At 43.5% G+C, this 19,704-nt stretch overlaps 1 protein-coding gene across 2 annotated transcripts in view; it reads right to left on the reverse strand.

The window, feature by feature from the left end:
- Positions 1-12,367, reverse strand: part of PDZRN4 (PDZ domain containing ring finger 4) — a gene marked incomplete at its 5' end in the record, with an annotated part of 245,855 nt that extends 233,488 nt beyond the window's left edge. Inside the window, 3 exons of one of the 2 annotated variants that reach the window (XM_084519274.1) lie at positions 5,695-5,799; positions 9,739-9,825; positions 11,747-12,367. In XM_084519274.1, the coding sequence (XP_084375400.1) occupies positions 5,695-5,799; positions 9,739-9,825; positions 11,747-12,367 (813 nt within the window). Of the gene's footprint in view, positions 1-5,694; positions 5,800-9,738; positions 9,826-10,691; positions 10,766-11,746 lie in introns of those variants that run through there. The other variant, XM_084519275.1, reaches the window with a different exon arrangement.
- Between the last annotated feature and the right edge of the window lie 7,337 nt (positions 12,368-19,704).

Genomic DNA, 19,704 nt, shown 5'->3' on the forward strand with positions numbered 1-19,704 from the left:
TACTAGATTATCACTGGATAACCCTAGCTCACAAATGCCTGTCAGCACCTAGCTCAGTTTGAAGGGCTGGGCAGGGGCTGGCCTTGCACAGGATAGCCTCTGCCCTGTTAATGAGGGTAATGACCTGGGTATGGAAGTTCAGTCCTTTTCAAGCAGGGCAGAGCCCATGACCCAGATCTCCCATTTCTTGGAGAAGTACTCACAGCTGAATTAATTCAGGTGTCCAAAAACCTCTATTTCAACAGGTGAGGGAGAGGTGAGAAGAAGCTACAGGCGTTTTTATGCCTTGATACACTGATTTATTATGCCAGGGATCTTTCAGACTAATTAGTAGGCATCTAATGAAGGTAGGTGCCAGACATCATTAATTTGTTAAGGATTTAAGAGAATTTGACATACCTAAGGCCACGTTGGCATATTTAGATATGCTGAAATCATCTATGTGAAATGCTCCTCAGCTACCACCCAGATCTTCCTGGTCACATTATGTGCATCTTTGGTTCAATGCCATCCCCAATCTACGAGCTCTGATCCCAGCAAGACAGTTTCTAAGCTCACTACTTCTACAGACATAATCTGAGAGTGGAGATTCCTAGCTAAATAAACATGGCTAGTATCAAAGATTTTGCTTGAGCAACATAGTGAGTGTAATGACAGAAACATGCAGAAGATAAAACATCACACGGCTGACACACAGCACAGTCAGCAGTCTGGCAATAGTTAAAAAGTTTCTGTGTAGGCGCTTTGCAGATGTAAGCTGCTTCTGCCAGGATAAGCCTCAAGACTTCGTCTTTATTGAAACTGGCTTTGCTGACATGCGCTTGAAAGCCATTGTGTGTGTACTCTCCAAAAAAGTTAAAGAACAAAGGCAAACATGGAATAAGAGATGAAGCCTAATTTATTATACACTTATGGAGCTCAGGCTGCATAAACAAAATATAGTCATAATACATATGCATCCATTTCACTTTTCAAAAAGACTTAAAAATCACAGACTAAAAATGTTTCTTTTTTTTCCCCCCTCTTTTCCATCATGCCTGTTTCTCAGTCAAGGAATTAATAAGAATCAACTGACTAAAATGCAAAAGGGCCAATGTTCTCATTTCATTGGAGAGTACAATAACAGAAGCCTTTGCCTTACAGTGCAAGGAACAGAACAAAAAAAGAAATCTCAAGTGTTCCAGATGATGATGTGCTTATAGCTCCTTGTATAAATAGTTTGGTCTTCAGCCTAAGCCCCTCTTACATGCACACAGGTTTTTCACTGCTGTTTTGTTATTTGGCAAACTTACAACAGAAAGTTCAGCCATGACTATGGGGCTTTGTCTCCTACACAGTGTGAATTAAGAGTGGCTTTTTTCCCTCAAATTCATGAAATACTGTTGTTTGTTTGTTTACAAATTCAGGAATTCCATCTGGGTTGCAAATTCTGTCCTGGTCATGTATTTTTTGTGCAACACTGATGTGAAAAGATAAAATATCAGCATGCCTCTCTTTAGTAACACTATGGTATTTTGCAAGACACGGTGACTTGTACAATGAAAGAGGATTTCAGAAAATCAGTCGCTGTTTTTTTCTAAAGCTGGGCTCAAAACCAGAGACTACATATCAGTTTCTATAAGATGTAATATTATATATATAGCTAAAAAAAAAAAAAAAAAAAAAAAAAAAAAAAGGCAATACCAAGTGTAAAGAACTAGTTCTGAACAGAAGCTTTCACATGACTGTAAGCTCCCCAGGGAAATCATCACTCAGTGCCTGCACTTTTCTGATGCTCTTCCAAAGGCATTAACTAGTGACTACCCACAGGACATCAATGTACTTGGAGCTCCGGCCAAGTGGCACTGTTCTTATGTGAAACTGAACTTATGTGAAGCAAAGTGAGAGAGTAAAATTTTCCTCCATTCAGAAAGAGTCAGTTCCAGTTTTACTGCTCAGATCTATAAATATATATAATAAAAACATCAGGTAAAACACTTCTGTGTATCAGCAACTTTGCCAAGGATCATAACTGCTTTGCATTGCCTTGAGGTGGCTACTAGCATTAGCAAAGATGAGCAGTGAACTTACTCAGTAGGAAAGATTTGCATAAAGTGAGGGGGAGATGAAATGATGCACAGCTGTATAACTGTGATCCATCCTAAAATTCCAAGAGAGAGAAGGGTGCTTTTTTATTTTCTCCCAGCAGCAACCAGAACTCTTTGAACCAGCAGAGACTAATAGACAGTCTCGTGCATGGCTTGCTGCTTCTCCCCTCCTCTTGGCAGGGTGGAATGGAAGAAGACAAAGGGGTCTAAAAGACAGAGGTCTGCTGGCATTATACCACTGCTCATAATTGAGGCTTTCATGTTGGGAGTCACAGATATCAATGCTGCATCGTGTTTTATGAGATTCTTTTTATAGCGTGTGATCAGGATTTAGTCCTGGAACACATGATGCACCTTATTAATTTAGGGAACTAGTTTTTGGATAAAAACTTTTGAAAGCAGCAGAATACCCTAACATCTGGGGGAACCTGCTATATGAAAGTAATTAGTGAGTAAAGTTTGTCCTCAATGAACAAGTAATTATCGTTTTTTATGTGTAAGGAGGTTCCTGAAAGAAAACATCTCCCAAGTGCTGCTGGTGCATGTCACTGTCCCAGGCCAACTTTACACAGTGTAAACAAGTCTCTTCTCACAGAAGAGCTAGCCTTGAGTAAAGAGAAAAAAGCTGTGCTGAGGACTGAAATCCTCGGTTCCTCAGCAGAACAGTGAAAATGATCAGTGAGGGTCCTGTGACAGCACCCTGTGAAAAGCTGCAGCCCCTTAACACAGGCTACCTAGGGATGTCGCCCTTCACCTCTGTCACCCTCACCCACCACCAACCTGCCATCCCACAGGCATCTGGTCCAGCGTTCAGGTCCTCAAGCACAAAATATGCTCACCTGAAAGTAAAGTCCATGCAAGCACCAACATTTTTCAGATGAATGCATCAAAGAGACTCTACTGCTGATATTCTGGGCACAATGACCTCAAAAACCTCCATGAACTCAGGTCATGCATTTTTACACTTTCAACAAATACCTTAAGGAAGAAATCTGATTTCTGTCCTTGGCACCCCTTCAAATAACAATTATTTGGCATATCATAACAATTATTTGGCAAAGCTGACGGAGTAGGTAATGATGTATATGAAGTAAAAGATCACAATGCTTGTATCTGTCAGACTTTGCTCAGAAGTCCAGCTGCCAGAGTCATTTGCTGCACTAGGTTACCCACAAGATGGTCATCTTAAATGCGCACAACTCACTCTTGTCAACCATGTGCAGTTAACATTTGTTCAACATCTGATAAAGCACTGAAACAAATTACCTTCTTTATTTAGCAACATGCCTTGAGAACAGATTTTCTCCCAGTCTAATGGGATAGTTCTGACCATTATCCCATTAGTTACGCATTACCAGAAACACCCAGGGCATCACACTGCTGACTGCAGCTATCAAAGGCTCTTCCAACAATGTCGGTTCCTTCTGCTCTTGATTACCAAGAAATAGTCTCACTAAATATCACCCATTAGATCAGATCACCAAATGAGTGAAGCGAAAGCAATGATAAGTCCCACTTCCTATCAACTTTTCAAACCCAAGCTGACACACGTTTTGTCTCACCAAAACTCATATTATGTGTGTCTGCCAACATTTTTGAAACAGTTACACCATCTGTCCGACTTATTTCCTCACAACAGAAGCATTCATATTGATTCTTCCCAACAAACCACAGCAGGGCTGACAGGGCATTCTGGTGCAAGAAGGCATCAGCAGCTATGTATGGACCAGGTAAAATGCAACCTTTTGACTCCAGCCGCTTACACTGGCCTAGATCTAGCATGAAAGAATAGTTATTTGTTTGCATTTCATTTAGAAAGTCTTAATGTTGCCCTTCCCCTTCATTTTTTTTTAAATATATATATATATTTTTTAGTTTAGTTTAGTAAATTTTGAAGCAATAAAACATTTATTAAAATGTTTGACCTAACCCTGAACACTTTTAAATGCTTGCCTAAATACAAAAAAAAGTATATACAAAGATGCTGTATATTAATATGGTGAAAATTATGACCAGTTCAGTGCTGTATGAATACAAATGTTACATTGGGTCTGCAGTTTCACATGGAAATAAAATCTATATGCTCTCAGTAGCAATCTAAATATCAACATGATTTTATGCAACCAAATATCAAACAAATAAAAATTAAGCATGTAGTGACATTTTGAGAAATGACATTAAGTTTAATAAATGCTGGTAAACAATAAATAGTAAATTTATTTTTTCTTCCTCCAAAACCATTCAACTTTGTTTTAAAAAGCAAGAAACTATAAAGAAATAATACACGAAGGCAGGAAATGATGAGGAAATGCATAAAACTCTGTTTTAGGTCAGTTTCTGGAACTTACAGTGTGGTTAAGTGAAACGGTAGTGTCAGAAGAAACATTTTTTTCAGCATAGGGCTGTTGTTACCAAAAAATGGATGCTAAGCTTTTTGTCTATCTCAGGGAGATAGGAATTAGATTGCAAGTTCAGTAATGCTCAGCCAATTTGGTTTCTACTAGAGATGCATATATCTGCCAGTGAAGAGCATGAGCTTCTTTTTCCAAGAAAATGGAATAATTTGGTTTCACAAACTGCTTCAGGCTCCCAAAATTAAAAGCAAAGCCAGCATTCAAACAATCTTGGCTGCTGTTTCTAGGCCTTAACAATGAAATAATGCCAGATGCCAGCAGCAGCACTCTGCATTTGTCTCCAATCCACTTGTTTCACGTACCTTTGTTTGGAACCCCGTCCAACTGGCAAGTTCACACAACACTTCTAAGCCTCCTCTAAACCCAAGGCTAAAGTGGTGTATCTTAAACAAACCTAGCAGCTACTGTTACATGCTGTCATTAAGAGAGTTGTATTAGAGTTGAGATGTGAAATGCCGGTTTGACAGCACTAGAAGGAATCTATTTTGGTCACTACTTCAAACTGCTCTTTTAACGCCTTTTACAAGGCTAATTATGGTTACAGATGTAGGCTAGTCAGAAGCCTTTTCTTCAGACTGATTTTTTTTTTTTAATGATAATTATTTTTCTTTTATGTGAAAAACTGTGTACAGCACAAGAATAGACTTTCAAATTTCCATGCCGGCATATTACATGCTGGGAAACGGCTATATTGGTCTTTGTGAGAACCACAGATGATCTACTTATGATCATATAGCAGGAAGAACTTTCTCTAATTGCTCAAGAAGTTTCACAACACTGCTCCTCAGTGCAGCTTCTGTAAAGAGTCGCATAGTCACAACAGTAACCCCCCCCCCCAAAAAAAAAAAAGCAAAACCAATTTCACTAAAACTGTGAATTTACACAGAGTCGTTTAGCCTTTTTTCTCAAGTTACCTAAAATAAATGCAAATTGCCTCTCCTGCTTGCTATTTCAGTGTCTATACCTCTGCCTCACTTATATCGGTTTAATCCTGAGACCAACACATGTATTAGTTGTTAGGAAAACCCATGAGTCTTCACATCTGGCAAACGTGTGAGCAGTTCAGTGTATACGAATCACATTTAGACATGGCAAAAGAACAAACTTACAGCATACTTAGTGTGAAAAACATCAAATCTGTGATTAATCTGATAATATAACAGACTAATCCACCAGTTTTGTTTTTTTCTTACCTCAATAATCTTGTCATGAATTTGCAGGCCTTCTGCTTTGTCTGCAGGTCCATTTTCCAAAATTTTTGACACATAAATTCCCTCAGCAGATTCCTCCTGATTGTTCTGTGCCAGGCAATACGGAAGTTGCAAAAAGGACCACATTAGTACAAGAAATGAGATGTACTACAACCAGCAGTAATGAACAATGCAAATCCACCTGAAATATGCGACTCACTTTTCTAGCTGAGAATTAAGCTCCTTGGGATTTTTTTTTAAACTTGCTTAACACGAAATAGTCATTAATCAAAAGGACAGAATTAATGAAGTATTCCAGCATTTTTTATAAGATTATCCATTTACTTCTGGTTATTTTAGTCTAAATGAGACATGGGGTGCAAGAGTAATCAGATCCTAGCTAAAATATTTAAAGCAGACCTTTCACTTCACAGCAGACAGAGACTATTATGTAAATGCACAGAGGAAGCTATTCATTAAAAAGGATGCCCAAGTGTTTCTGTCAGGAAGGAAAGTGATCCTGCAGTACTGCTGCCTGTAAATGTTTTCCTGCATTTGGAAATAAGCCCCAAGGAACAAAGTGACATTAGTTAGCTGGCATGTAACAGTGATAGGATTTGGTTGGAAATGGTTAACCTCATAAATCCTATTCACATGGGAGACTGAGAACTTGCTCAGCTGTGAAATCTATACAGATCAGCTGTGGACAAAAAGAGAACCCACTTCCAGTTGATCTCTACACATTTCTAAGTACAACTGACATGAAGGTCAAATTTGAAGCAGATACATTATTTCCTATGGCTGAACTATACCTGATATTGTTGCACAGGCTAAAATTATTTCATTTCATCTCATAAGAGATTAAAACATTTTTAAAGTATTGTTTTAAGTCAATGTCAATACAAGAATAATTCAAAGCAGATGCTACTTACTATAAGTATTTTAAGGTATTCATACAAATAATAACGTAGTCAGCAATAAAGGAATCTTTCAAATCATTTATGCTTTGGACAGCAGTTAATATGATGTTTATTTTCCTTCTGTCACTAGTGAATCCCTGACCACCAGTATGATTCATATGTGTATAAGTTTCTAGGACTAGGTCCTATACACTCGTGGGGAAAAACAAAAGCAGAACAAAAACAAACAAACAAAAAAAACCTATCTTTTCCATTAAGAAAACTGGCAAATCCATTACAAAATATGGAACCACTGTAAAATATGCTTTACAGCTGTCCCATGGAGACTCAATCCAAGTAGATTTCAGGTTAACAGATATTTGTTCAACATGATGCTGGTCAGACTATGATTTCATAAACTCCTAATTATTTTCCTTGGTCACTGAGACTCATAGGCATTAGGTAAGATGCAAATGGGAAATTTTTAACAGTTCCAGAAATATTTTGTAATGGTGGAGCAACAGAGCTCCACTGAGTTCCCAAGTAAACAGTGAGACAAAAGAAGCATAAAAGCCATTAGCCAAAATGTACAAAAGGTAGGGTCTGTTTCTTACTTTAGAAAATGGAAGGCCAGATTACAGTACCTCCACCCACATAAAATTGTGTGTGTGTTTTATGTTTCACTGCCCTTTTAGAGATCAGTGTATGACCTGGTAAGAAAAAGGATATTTCAGTCTTACTTGTGTTCCCCATTGTTAGTACACACTGTTACCTACAAGAGAAAATACCCCACAAGGTATACCATGCTTCGGTACCTCCTCACACAGCTCACAGGCTGCAAGGCAGGGGCTTGGGGAAGATACAGAGGCTACTGGTGTATCTGCCCTTTAGCTCAGTCCCTGGGCTACTGCAGGTGCCTGCAGTCATGTCTGCGTGGCTTTGCCAAGGTGTCCTCAGAAGACCAGCCTCTGCCAGCCAAAGCTAGGCCCAGGACAAAAGCAGGCCTCAAAGTAGCCTTGTTCCATCAGAATAATGAACCACCTTCCAGAAACACATACACGTGTGAAATAAGACCTTTTCTGACAAAATAAGACAAGCTTGTGGTGAGTTTTTCCTTTCCTCTCCTCTTGCCCTTCAGGCAGAAGGTGAACAGTGGGGAAACCTACAATGGACTTAAATGAAACAAAGCATGTACATGTATGTACCAAGTCACCAAGAGTCACCTGTTTCCAGACAGAAAAATCTGCATTGTATATTTAAAACACCAATAACATGTGGTGAAAACTCCCACCTACAGGACTAATGCAACAACACCAGTGTTCTGCTCTTCCCCTACACAAGCCAAGGTTTTACCAACACTTTTTCCCTGAACAATTTCAATATACATATTGCCTTCATAAACTCTTGTTGTCTTGTTACTAAACAAATCCTGATCCAGGTGGGATTTTGTTTGTTTTGGTTTTTGGTTGGTTGGTTGGTTTTGTGGTTTTTTGTTTGTCTGTTTTTTGAGCAGAGATTTTTATTTTCATTATTTGAGCCTACTCGACCCTTTCTTCCTGTTATTTCCTTTGGCTCCAGCCATGACAAATCAGAGCTTATACTGATACCTACCAATCAACCACATGTAGTATTCACACTTACCACAATGAAAACAAATCAGAACTTGTGAATTCGACATCAGATGATCCAGCAAACCCTGAGACCCAGCTCTGCCTCGCAGCTCCACCACCTTCTCTGTCTCCAATTATTGGTGTTAGTTAATGGTAGAGCATGACCACTTTCTTCTCTACAGTCAGCCACACTCTCCAGAACAGCACTAGGAACCCTCATACAGTTATCATTTACTCCTTAAACTTTCAGAATATTCATAATACTCATTCATAAAGCCTAACAGTTTGTAATATCAAGAACATTTCCAGTATGCATTGTTTGCACAGGAGTACTTCAGAGAAACTCAGCTGACATCCCAAGAAAGCTGAACACCATGCTCCCTTTTCCCTACAGTTTTCCCACTCTAGATAACAGAAGTCAATCCAAAACTATCCAAAGATTGTCTGGACTTTGTTACTGGTATATTGAAAGTATGAATATAATCTAAGCATGTGTATTTTATCTTATAGCACCTGTTGTTTGATCCTTCCATTAGAAAATCTAAGAAACTCTTGCATTGGATTTCTTTGTAACACACATTTGATAAGTGCATTTACCCACAAGGAACAGCATTTCTGCAGTGCAGACTGAACTTCTTAGGCTACTGGGAACAGACTCTTCGGCACCGCTAAACATAGTTTGAGAGCAAAAGATTGCCAAACTAATATACAGGGTCCCATTCCCCTCCCCAATAATAGCAGCAGGTTATAGTTCTCCCACTTAACGAGAACCTGATCAGTGCATAATTATTACCTGACCCTTTTAATCAACTATTAATTTTCCAGTTTAACAGGTTTCTATACCCTTCATATGTAATGACAGTCCTGATTAATGCTTTTGGAAGGATGAAGTTAAAAAAATCCCTGCATATTCTTATGCATATTCGTGGAGGGAGGGGGAAAGGGAGGGGTAGTGATCCTTGTTCATATTTTACAGTTTTTAATGAACCTTCTAAAACTAGACTGATGATTTGTGAGACCAGATTCATTTAAGATATGAGATCGATGAAAACTATATTTCAGTTCACAAAGAAAGAAAAATTGAAAGCAGGCATGTGAGAGCAGGACATGTGCTTAAACTATCTGAGCTACAGAATCAAATCTTCATCTCTCCTTTAAATGAAAAAAAGCTAGCAGTTTCCAAAAATTCCAATGGCTTAATCCTGCAACAATTACTCTTGTAAGTAGTCCCAGAGATTTCCATTCAACAGTTTCCATGAATACATATTACTCACATGGGAATTTAGTGCAGATCAGCCTAAAGTCTGAAGGCAAGAACAATGGGAACACCTTTCCTGAAAGTGAGAATAATCCAATTCTCACAAGATTACGTCTTCTAAACAATGAAACTAATTATACCTGATAATACACAGTATTTATATCTATGGAGTTGATTCCACACCTACTGTCATTGAAAGTGACTTTTTTTTGTGACTAATAGCGTACATAACAACAGAAAATGTGGTCAAAAAGTAACCCACAGTTACTTTTCTCATTACCTGATTGGGTCGTCCTCCTATAATATTGAATCCCAAAGTATCATTTTCTCTGTGTAGCATGATCGTTAATGGTTTGGGTTCTCCTGCCTAAGAAGAAAAAGGTGAAAAACTGTTAAATCATATTGTATTAAAAAAATAAATAAATGAAAGCATTAATGTGCAAAGATTTTTAGTTGGAGAACATATAAGATAGGGCTCAAAAGCAAATTCAGCTGAAAAGAGAACAAAAGACACTGGAAAAAAAAAAGCAAAGGGAAGACATGCACCATTGAAGTGTAACAGGTAGTCAAAGCACCTGACTATTTTAAGTGCTGAACAGAAAAAAAGTGCAAGCTTTGGATGGGAGGAATGCTCTGCACCACTAAAAAAAAATCCAGTACTCCAAATGTCTGCAGTCTCTACATGCGTTTATCCCTATATGTGTTTATATAGATTAACATCCTCAACATGATAATTTTCAGACTCAAAAGCCAGCCAGATCAGTACAGTTTTCTTGCAGCTTTCAGGAAAAATATACACAGAAAATGAAGCCCAACTTTTTATCCTAGCTTCTCACTTTTCTCCCAAAAGGAAGAATCAAAAAAAAAAAAAAAAAAAAAAAAGTGTAAAAAGGGGTTTGGTTTTGGTAAACAAGGTGTAAAATATAAAGTGATCAAAACCAGTAATGGATTCAAAGTTCAAAATGAAAAGGAGAATGAAGCCCTTTCCTTCAGTGGAACAGATTAAAAACTCTTCTAAAAAGAGTAAGTGAAAAAAAAAAAGGGGGGGGGTTCAGCATGACAAGTTAGGTTATTTTATGTAGTTCACATATGATAATAGTTATATTTTAGGAGCCATATTCCCCATGAAAAGGGTGTATTCACCCAGCACTGTCAGGTTTGCTGGTCCCTAAATGACACAGCTGTGACACCTAAATGACGGTACCCATCCAAACAAACATCAGAACACAACACCTGACACTGAAGGCCGAGTTTTATTAACGGCGAGGCGTTTTGTGGCAGCAGCATGCATCTGCCCCACACCGGGACCCTGCTGCCAGCCCCCCCGGACGCCCCCTGCCCTCGCCCCCGGCCGGGCTCCGAGACGCAGTGCGGGCAGCGGCCCCTGCCGGCGGTGCCCACCGATGGCAGAGAGATGCTCGGCGGCGACCCGGAGGGAGCAGCCCCCTGCCAGCCCTCCTCCAGACACCCCAATAATCCCCCCTCGTCTTTCTGCACTCGCTGCTTTTCCGCACACTCCTTAGCGGCCCCTGCTGCCCCCTTCGTGTGACCTTGGCGCATCCTCCCGGTGACGAAGCACACCTGCGATAACGTACCCCGGGGAAATCAGGGGAAAAAAGGATTTAAGGGTTGAGGTCTTCAGGTGTGTCGATGCCACGAGCCGTGTTTCTAGCCCCGCAGGTGTCCCACAAACACCCCCTCCCCACCTTTAGCCTGAGCAGTGCCACCGGAGTGATGGCAAACGCCAGGCACTGAGCTCTTCCCCGCAATCCGCTTCTCCCCACACGAAACACACTTTGCTGTCCTTTCCCTGTCTTTTCCGAAGTTTCCAAGGATTTTATCCTCCATTTTTTAGGAGACTTCTCGGCTGCTCCAGCAGAAGTCCCGAGCCGGCTCCGCGCCCCAGCCGAAGCCAGCTGAGCGGCCACCGGCTCCCCCGAGGCGGGGGGGTCGTGGCCCGCTGCGGGTGCAGGTGAAGCCCGCAGCCGTGCCTGCGAGCTGCCAGCCGAGGAGCCAAACCCCATCCTCCTCCTCTCCCTCCCGTTTCCCCCAGGCGACAGCCGCCGCTGCCCGGCACCGCTCCGGGGCTGCTCCCACCGCTGCCCCCAGGCAGAAGCGTGGCCGGCTCGGGGCTGGGGGCTCCATCCCCGTGGGCAGCAGGGGACACCCAGGGCTCGTCCTGGTACCCGGTCGCCCGCATCCCCGTCGGGGGATCGGGCTGGGCGAAACTGAGCACGGGGCGAGCCCCGCTGCCGGAGGGGGGCCGGGAGGGTCGGGTCGGCACTCACCCCGCCGCGCCGGCCGCCCGTCAGGTCGCGGGTGATGCTGCTGATGTGGCTCATGTACTGGCCGAACTTCGCCTGGTAGCGCAGCGCCGTGAGCCGCACCTCGCTCTGCAGCGCCCACAGCTGCGCCAGCAGCGCCTTCTCCCTCCTGCTCCAGCTCACGGCCTCCCTCCTCGGCTCCGGCCCCGGCCCCGGCTCCGGGCCGCCTCCCCGCAGCGCCCGCGGGCGCCGGTGCCCCTCGCCCGGCCGGGGGGTCCCGGGGGAGCCGCCCTCCTCCGGGCCGGGGGGCCGCGCAGCCGGGGGCCCGTAGCGGCACGCCGCGAGGTGTGCGGGCAGCTCCCGCAGCCGCAGGACGCGGCGGCAGCCCCGCGGGCTGTAGTCGCACTTGACCTCCAGCTTCTGCACCAGGCTGCGGAGCGGCAGCACCGGGCGCAGGTCGGCGGGCGCCAGCGGGCGGCAGCGCAGCGGGCAGCGCCCCCGCCGCGCCGCCCAGGGCAGCAGGCAGCCGGCGCAGAAGACGTGGCCGCACGGCGTGGCCAGCGGCTCCTCCAGCACCCTGCCGCACAGCTTGCACTGCAGCTCCGCCGCCACCGGCGCCGCGAAGCGCTCCGGGTCGAAGCCCATGGCGAGTCCCGGCCGCCGCCAACTTTCGCCGGGGCGGCCCCGGCGGCGCTGGAGCCGCTCCCGGCGGGCGGGCGGGCGGGCGGCGGCGGCGAGGGGCGGGCGGAGGAGCGGGGCCGTGCCGGGGGAGGAGGGCGGCAGCGCCCAGCGAGGCTCGCCCGAGGCTCCCCCCGCGTCCCCCCGCCTCGCCTCCCGCTCCCCGCTGCTGCCGCCCCGCCACCTCCGCGCATCCCGGCCGGCGGGGCACGGGGAGGGGGGATGCGGGGACCCGCACCCGGACCCGCACCCGCATCCCCACATCCCCACCCGCATCTCCCCGCGGGTCGCTGTAGGTTGGGTCGGGCAGGGAGCTGCCAAAGCCTGGAGTCGCTCCGGCTCTTTTACCGGTGTACGTGCGGCCGGGTCTCTATCGCATTTCTCCCGCTCGCTTCTCTTCTGTGCTCCTGGTTTGGGATACGCAGGAGGGCACAGGAAGCACAAGTCCCCCCCGTACGAGTGCTCTCTTTGTTACCGCACCGAAAAAAAATACGGTCGGGATAAGAAAATTGCTTGTGGAACTCCCTTAAACAACAACATATGTGTAAACAACACTTTCATCCTAGGAAAAGCTAAAACACAGCAAAATCTGGAAACGCATAGTCAGGATCAATAGCCAGGCTGGATCCTACCCCTTCATTGCCGCACAGCCCACAACATACACTGAAACATGAAACCCCTAACGCATTCCCCACATAACTCCACTATTGAAAACACAGGGCCGGGTTGCTGCCCCCCAGCTCCGTGGCAAACCTCCCAGCAGAGAACGGGACAGGGTCTTTGGGGCGCTTCTTCACCAGGATCCTTCACGTGCAGGTCAGGCACTGTCCCTGTTGGAGAGGACAGTAGGCTCGGCCTGCAAACACCTGTCCAGGCCATCGGGTATTTTCTGGACCTGAGGACTACTGAGGCAGAGCCAGGGTGTGCCCTCACCAGCTCTGCAATTCCTGCCTCCAGCTCTGGCCCCTGGGAGCATCCCTCCAGCAAAGTTTGGGGGGGGGGCTCTGCATACCAGTCATGAATGGCTCTCTTCCATGACTGAGAGGACAACACGGGGCAAGGCAAGAGGCAAGCACTCATCCTCTGTCCCCAAGAAGGAAGGAAATCCCTGCACATCCTTGCCCCTAGCACCCTACCCGGGACCACGGATCTCAGCTATACCTACCCGTAATTTGCTTAACTGCTGTTTAAAATTGCTGTTTCTCAGCAATTTTAAACAGCAACAACTGGCAATACCTCAAAGAACATCTTCAGACCCAAACATTTCTAAGCAGCAACCTACTGTTTCTGACCTGCCACACACAAACCTACAGTTCCACTTGCATTTTACCATGGCTGTCAAATAAATAAATGGCACCACCGAATAGTCTCAGCTCGGGGAAAATGCACTCCATCACATTATACAACATTTATACACATTATACAGCATTTCACTGCAGATCAGAATTGCCTCTGACGCAAAGAAGGAAATCAGACACTTTGAGTAACTAATTAAGCTATTCATAGCTTTTGATGACCTAGTATTTCCATTGATTTTAATTGCATTTCTCACAGGGTCAGAATCAGACTCATTATGAATGTTGGAGAAAATGACCGAAAAATAGTACTTTCTTCATCTGTCTTTGCAATTGAATGTTTGCACTCAGTATTTGTTTATACCATCCCTACTTTCCAAATGTCCCGATACATTTTCTTAATCTCCTTTCATGTGGCTCAGAGTCTCGGGTCTGTACAGAGGCAGCAGCATGTACGCTCAGCGCTCAGGCACACGTGGCTCAGACACTGTTGGGGTTGAGCCTAGCAGATAGTTATGGGGTGACCACCCTGCTTCGGGGCTGAGAGCTCAGGAGTGAGCATGTGAGCCCTTCCCTGTCCCTGGCCTGTTTTTTTCACCAGTACAAATACAGCCAAAGTTGCAGAGCCAGATTTGAGCCTCCCAGCCCTAAGATTTCTTTTCACTTAGGTGATTAAATAAATGAAGATTTAGGATGCCCATGTTTTTAAAAAAATCCCATCCTTACTAGCTCACACTGGGCATTGGTGAAATGTCAGCATGCTGGTAAAACAGTTTCAAGTGGTTATGACCTTTCTCTGTTCGTGCTGGAGTAAGAAACTATCTTTCTTTGCCAAGATGTCAGCACAGATGACAGCACAGGCGACTGGGTTTATATCAAAAGTAATTTTCCACTGCAGCAACCTGTAATACAGACAAGTGTAAAAAACCCATCTAAAGGTTACAGCTGCCTGCATACCAGACCTCCACAGAAATGGGTACACATGGGTGAATATGTACAAACATTACTGATGCGCTTACATGGGATTGTTGCTACGCTTAGTCCTATTAGTTCCCGTGTAATCAGGAAATGAAAACGCAAACACATACTTTTCTAAACTGCACTCAAATAGAACACTTAATTATAACCTTGTCTGCTCATCCGAGGTCTCAGCACCCAACGCTACAGGTTTTATACAGCCGTTCCAGTCCTGGCTGGGCTATGACCGTCCAAGAGGGAAATGCAGATTTCCTGAGATGGGGAGAGGTTGAGGAGCACGGGAACAGCGATGCTTCAGAGACATTGCCCACAGCTGTGGCAGCTCTGCACAGCTCCGCTGTTCACCCTGGGACTGCACCCAGGCATGGATAAAATAAACCTTGTGCAGAGGCTTGTCTCCAGGGCAGTCACAGTTCTGCTTTCAAGATGCACAAATAATAACAGATACACCAGCCTTTCAGTTTCTTTCAACTACGTGCTCCTCCAGCAGTTTCCACCCCTCTGCTCTATCGGGCAAAGCAGCAAAAGCCATCTGAAATATGAAATCACTTGCTCTCCTAGTCACATGTAGTCGGGCACAAGCACACACCCACATGCACACACATTTTGAGAAAGGATTTGGTAGGGTAAGAGCCCTTTATCAGCATGGATTGCCTGCTGCTCCTGGGCATCAGAGAGAGAGGAGGAAGAGCTATTTCAAGTATAAAATCAAGGGTTGTTTCAGCTCATAGTTCCTGCCTCATCCTAAGAGGATCTGCAGTTTAAAGTGTACAGCTGCTTCCAAATCTTCTGATGAAAGAATCCCGAGATAAGAATTATTGCTCTGAAATCCTGAGGGTAGGCTGGAAGACTCCTGACTGTTGAACTCAATGGAGAAAAACTTTCAAGTCAGATATGTGGGAATAAGGCATACATTTTAGCTTTTTTCCCCCCATCATTTTCATAATCATTTTGCCCTATTATTCATCTGTAGGATTTCAAAGGAAGATTCTTTTCCCATTCATGCTAAAAAACCACCCTGTAACTACATTAATTGCCAGGAGGACTCAGCAACATCACTCTGAGGGCACGATTTAGACCTGACCATTTGCTATTAAAACCTGTTATCATCTGGAGTCTGGAAAGAATGAATGTCATTGCACTTTAGAGAAAAGATTATAAGCATATAGTTAGTTAGTTCATATATTCATATTTGATTACAGAGAAACACCTCAGAAGGTAATGTTTTTCTTTATTTTCAGGTTAGCAAGCAATTTTTCTGCACCACAGTCTATCACTGCAGCATGTTAAGAGAGTTTGAGGAAGTGTCCTTAAGATGAGAGGGCAAATTGAGTCTGAAAGCTCACTTTTTTTTTTTTTCATTTTTTTTCCCAAAGCCTGTTATTCATCAGCCAAGGAGAGAAACTTCAAAACAAACAAACAAACAAACAAACAAACAACAACAAAAAAAACAATCCTGCAGACATCTAGTAAGGAAGTTTTTACACAGAAAACATGTGATCTATTATTGTTCATTGGCAGAAAGACTATACAGTCTATTTTTAATTACGTTTGACATCAAATGTGTCACCAATCAACTTTGACCACTAGAAAAATGAGAGCAGGACTTAAAAAGCATGAAGTGGGAGGTCTGGATGTTGGACATGCCTCTTTTATCCACTGCATGGCCTTAAGCAATGCAGGTAACTACTGTTCACTTTTCACTTCACTTGCTGCTAATGCTGCCCTGCAGAATTCATTTGACTCAACTCCCTGTCTAATGCAGTTCTCTAGCAAAGCCACCGTGTTAAGGCTCCACTGCTTAGGGCAGGCAAAACAATAGTCTGCACCTTCCAAGACAGGACCTGGAAGGAAATCCTTCACTCCATGGATTTGCTCTGAGGTTGCCCCCTGAGGACTGAGCCTTGCAGAGGGTGGGAGATGGGCAGCAGCGGGACTGTTCGTGATGTAAAAGTCAAGCTGCCTGCTGCTATAAAAGCCAAATATTCCTGAGCATGCCTATTAAGCAGTTTGAGAACTTAACTGTAGAGAGTTAAGGAGGAGGAACATCTCCAGAAGCTGAACAGTTGTTTTTGAGCAGCAGATTTTTGTTCAGAGTTCATCATTACAAAGACTACATGGGCACTGCAAGGTGGCTTTTCCACACGTTCTAAACAGGACAGTTAAACACTAAACCTCTGTGAGGGAGGTAAGTGTTGTTACCTCTATTTTACAGACAAAGGGGTAGAAAACTGAGTCAAAATGGTTCACATAAATAGGAAGTGTCAGAGCAGGGAATTGGGGTCTCCTTCCCTTTAGGAGACTATTGACAAGGCAAGGCCTTCTCCTAAGCTGAAAGCCAGCAGTGAGAGCAGGCAGCTGCTCCAGCTGGGGGAGCAAAGGGGAAGCAGAGAGCAGCATTCTGCCCCCATGGTGGTTGGGCAGTGGGAATCAAGGGTCCAGATTGCTGGAGCATATGGGGATATGTAGTTCTTTAAATCTTGAACTGCAAACTCCACTAGCAAAGGTAGGACAAGACCCCACACTTAACCTATAGGACAAAATAGACCAGTACACTTGCTCTAGGATTGTCATAGTGCTTTTCCTTAGTACTCTCTCTCTCTCTTTTTCCCCCTTCTTCAGTGTTAAAGGAAAGCATTTTTTTTTTTTTTAATAAGGCAAGAAAGAAGGAAAGAAGCAGCAAGAAGAGCTGAGACCCAGACTGACAGAAAACAGGTCTGCCAGTGTGTTAACCTCACATTTGTCAGGCCTGTAATGCATTTCTGCACCCAGCTGGGTTGTCGGTTAGCTGTCTGGTAAAAAGCTTAATGCAGACCGCTTGCTGCCCAGTCCAGGCTCTGTGTTGCACGTGCTGTCCTTCAAACCACAGCAGGAGCCTAAGCAGAAGGAGGTATCAGTGGGAATAAATGTAAAGGAACATGGGAGTCTTGCCTTATGCATTTCTACCTAATCTCCCTTTCCCAGCCCAACTGCTGCAAGCCCAAGATGTCCCAGTTTCTAAATTTGTCCCTGCAGAGCCAATCCACAATCCACTCACCTGCTGCAGACACCTTCTCTCAGCACAGAGATACTCCTTAAGGGTATGCAGACACCAGACACTTTCTGTCTATTTTAGCATCCAATAGCTCACAAAAAAATCTAAGTGGATGACTTTTCATATTACAAAACCACAGCAGCTATCAGCACTGGGCAAAACCACTCACTCACGGTTGTCAGACTCAGATGAGACAACAGAGCCCAGACTGATTTAGAAGGGAATCAGCTTCTCAATGCTGGTACCTCCAGAGCAGGGTTAAGTCCTCCTGCTGTCACACAGGCACTACTCGGTCAACAATCAAACACATGATAACTGTCCCTAGAGCTTCCTTTGCAAGCAGGGAAACAGCTTACAAATCAAAGATGGAAAAACAGTCACCTTGCCCAATGTCAGTAAAATCAGGTATGTTGTAAACTGAGAAAGAAGCAGAACCTCAGTTCCTAACCTCAGCTTCAGTGAAAGCTTTGATAGCTGTTCAAATCAGTAGAAATACTTCAGGGTATTGCCACCCTTCTGACTTCTGCATGTCCTTTGCCAGTGTTATATTGCACAGAAAACTTCCTTTACCTATACATTTTGTAGTATTAGCTTGCACTTATACTGGTAAAGGAGGAACATAAACCATGTTCAAAAGCATATATGAAAAGCTCAGAGTGAAATATGACCATCTGAAGAGAAAAAATGTAGGATTTTTTTTGGCAGGATTTTCAGAACTCTTATGTAAATCCATGAATTTAAGCCTTTGAAATTAATTTTAAATACCATTGCCACCAGAACGTGGCTGGCCTTAGTCTAAGCCAGGTGAGCAGCCTGAGAAATGTGTGCAGAGAATTCACAATACTTTATGCATTTTAACAAGACATAGACTGGAAAAAGCTATTAGTAATTCAAAGAAAACAAGCAAATAATGAAAGAGACCATTTTAAATTGTAGCTAAAATATAATTATAATCAGTGCATGGGAAGAAAGGAATCCATGCACTGTTTTAGTGTTACTAGCCTCCTATCAGATGCAGTACAAAAAGCAGATTGGAAATATGGAAGCAATAGAAACAGAAGGGAAATGAACAATTAATACCTCACTGTTCATATGGAGCTTTAAAGGAGCTTATAAGAAAAGAGTATGCTTATGCTTCTTTCATGTCATCCATTTCTTTGTTACACTTACTGTCCTTTATGTACTTGGAAAATGCAGGTTTGGAGTGTCCTCTTCAAACCTCGTGCCTGTTGTCCCCATGTACAAAACAGGTTAAACAATGGCCGAGGAACTCTTTACTTTATCAGTCTTGCTCACATTGGAAATTTGAGATACTCATTCCAAATATTTAATTCACCTCAAGGCCAGTCCCTCTGAGACTTAATTTATGTTAACACAAAGAATGAACTGCTAAAATAGAAATATTTCCTCATATAATATTTCCTCATATAAAGAAATATTTTAGTGCTCTACCAAACGCAATTCCTAGATACACTTCACTTCCTCCATTAGAGACTTACAACATTAATGTCTTGTGTTTGTATTTGACAGTACGAATAAGATGGAATAACAATTCACAGTAGTAAATCTTTAAAAATACCAACATAATATAGAGGCAAATATTATGAGTAGTGAGAAAACATGCTGTTGGATTTTGTAATTTTTCCAGTCTAGGATTTGTTTTGCCTTATTTTTCCTCAGTCCTATTTTCCTAAAGCTACATTCTCACAAACTACTTACTAATAGGCCTGAGTTAAAATAAATACAATTCCTTATTCCAGAAGTAAACTTAAACCATCCGAATGGCTTGTATTTTATTTTATTTATAATTAAAATTTATTATACTTGTCTAGTGTGAAGGACCACCTTGACCAGGTATTCTAAAAACATATTTAGTATATTATCCTTTTTATCAGCTTCTGTCATTCACCAGGCCCACTAAAAACAGACAGAACCTGCTCCAGTTTGTGATTTTTCACCTTGCATGTGTATGCGATTCACGGATGCCACATCTCCTT

The sequence above is a fragment of the Aythya ferina genome (assembly GCF_964211825.1).
Source record: "Aythya ferina genome assembly, chromosome: 1".
In the NCBI taxonomy this organism is placed as follows: Eukaryota; Metazoa; Chordata; class Aves; order Anseriformes; family Anatidae; genus Aythya; species Aythya ferina.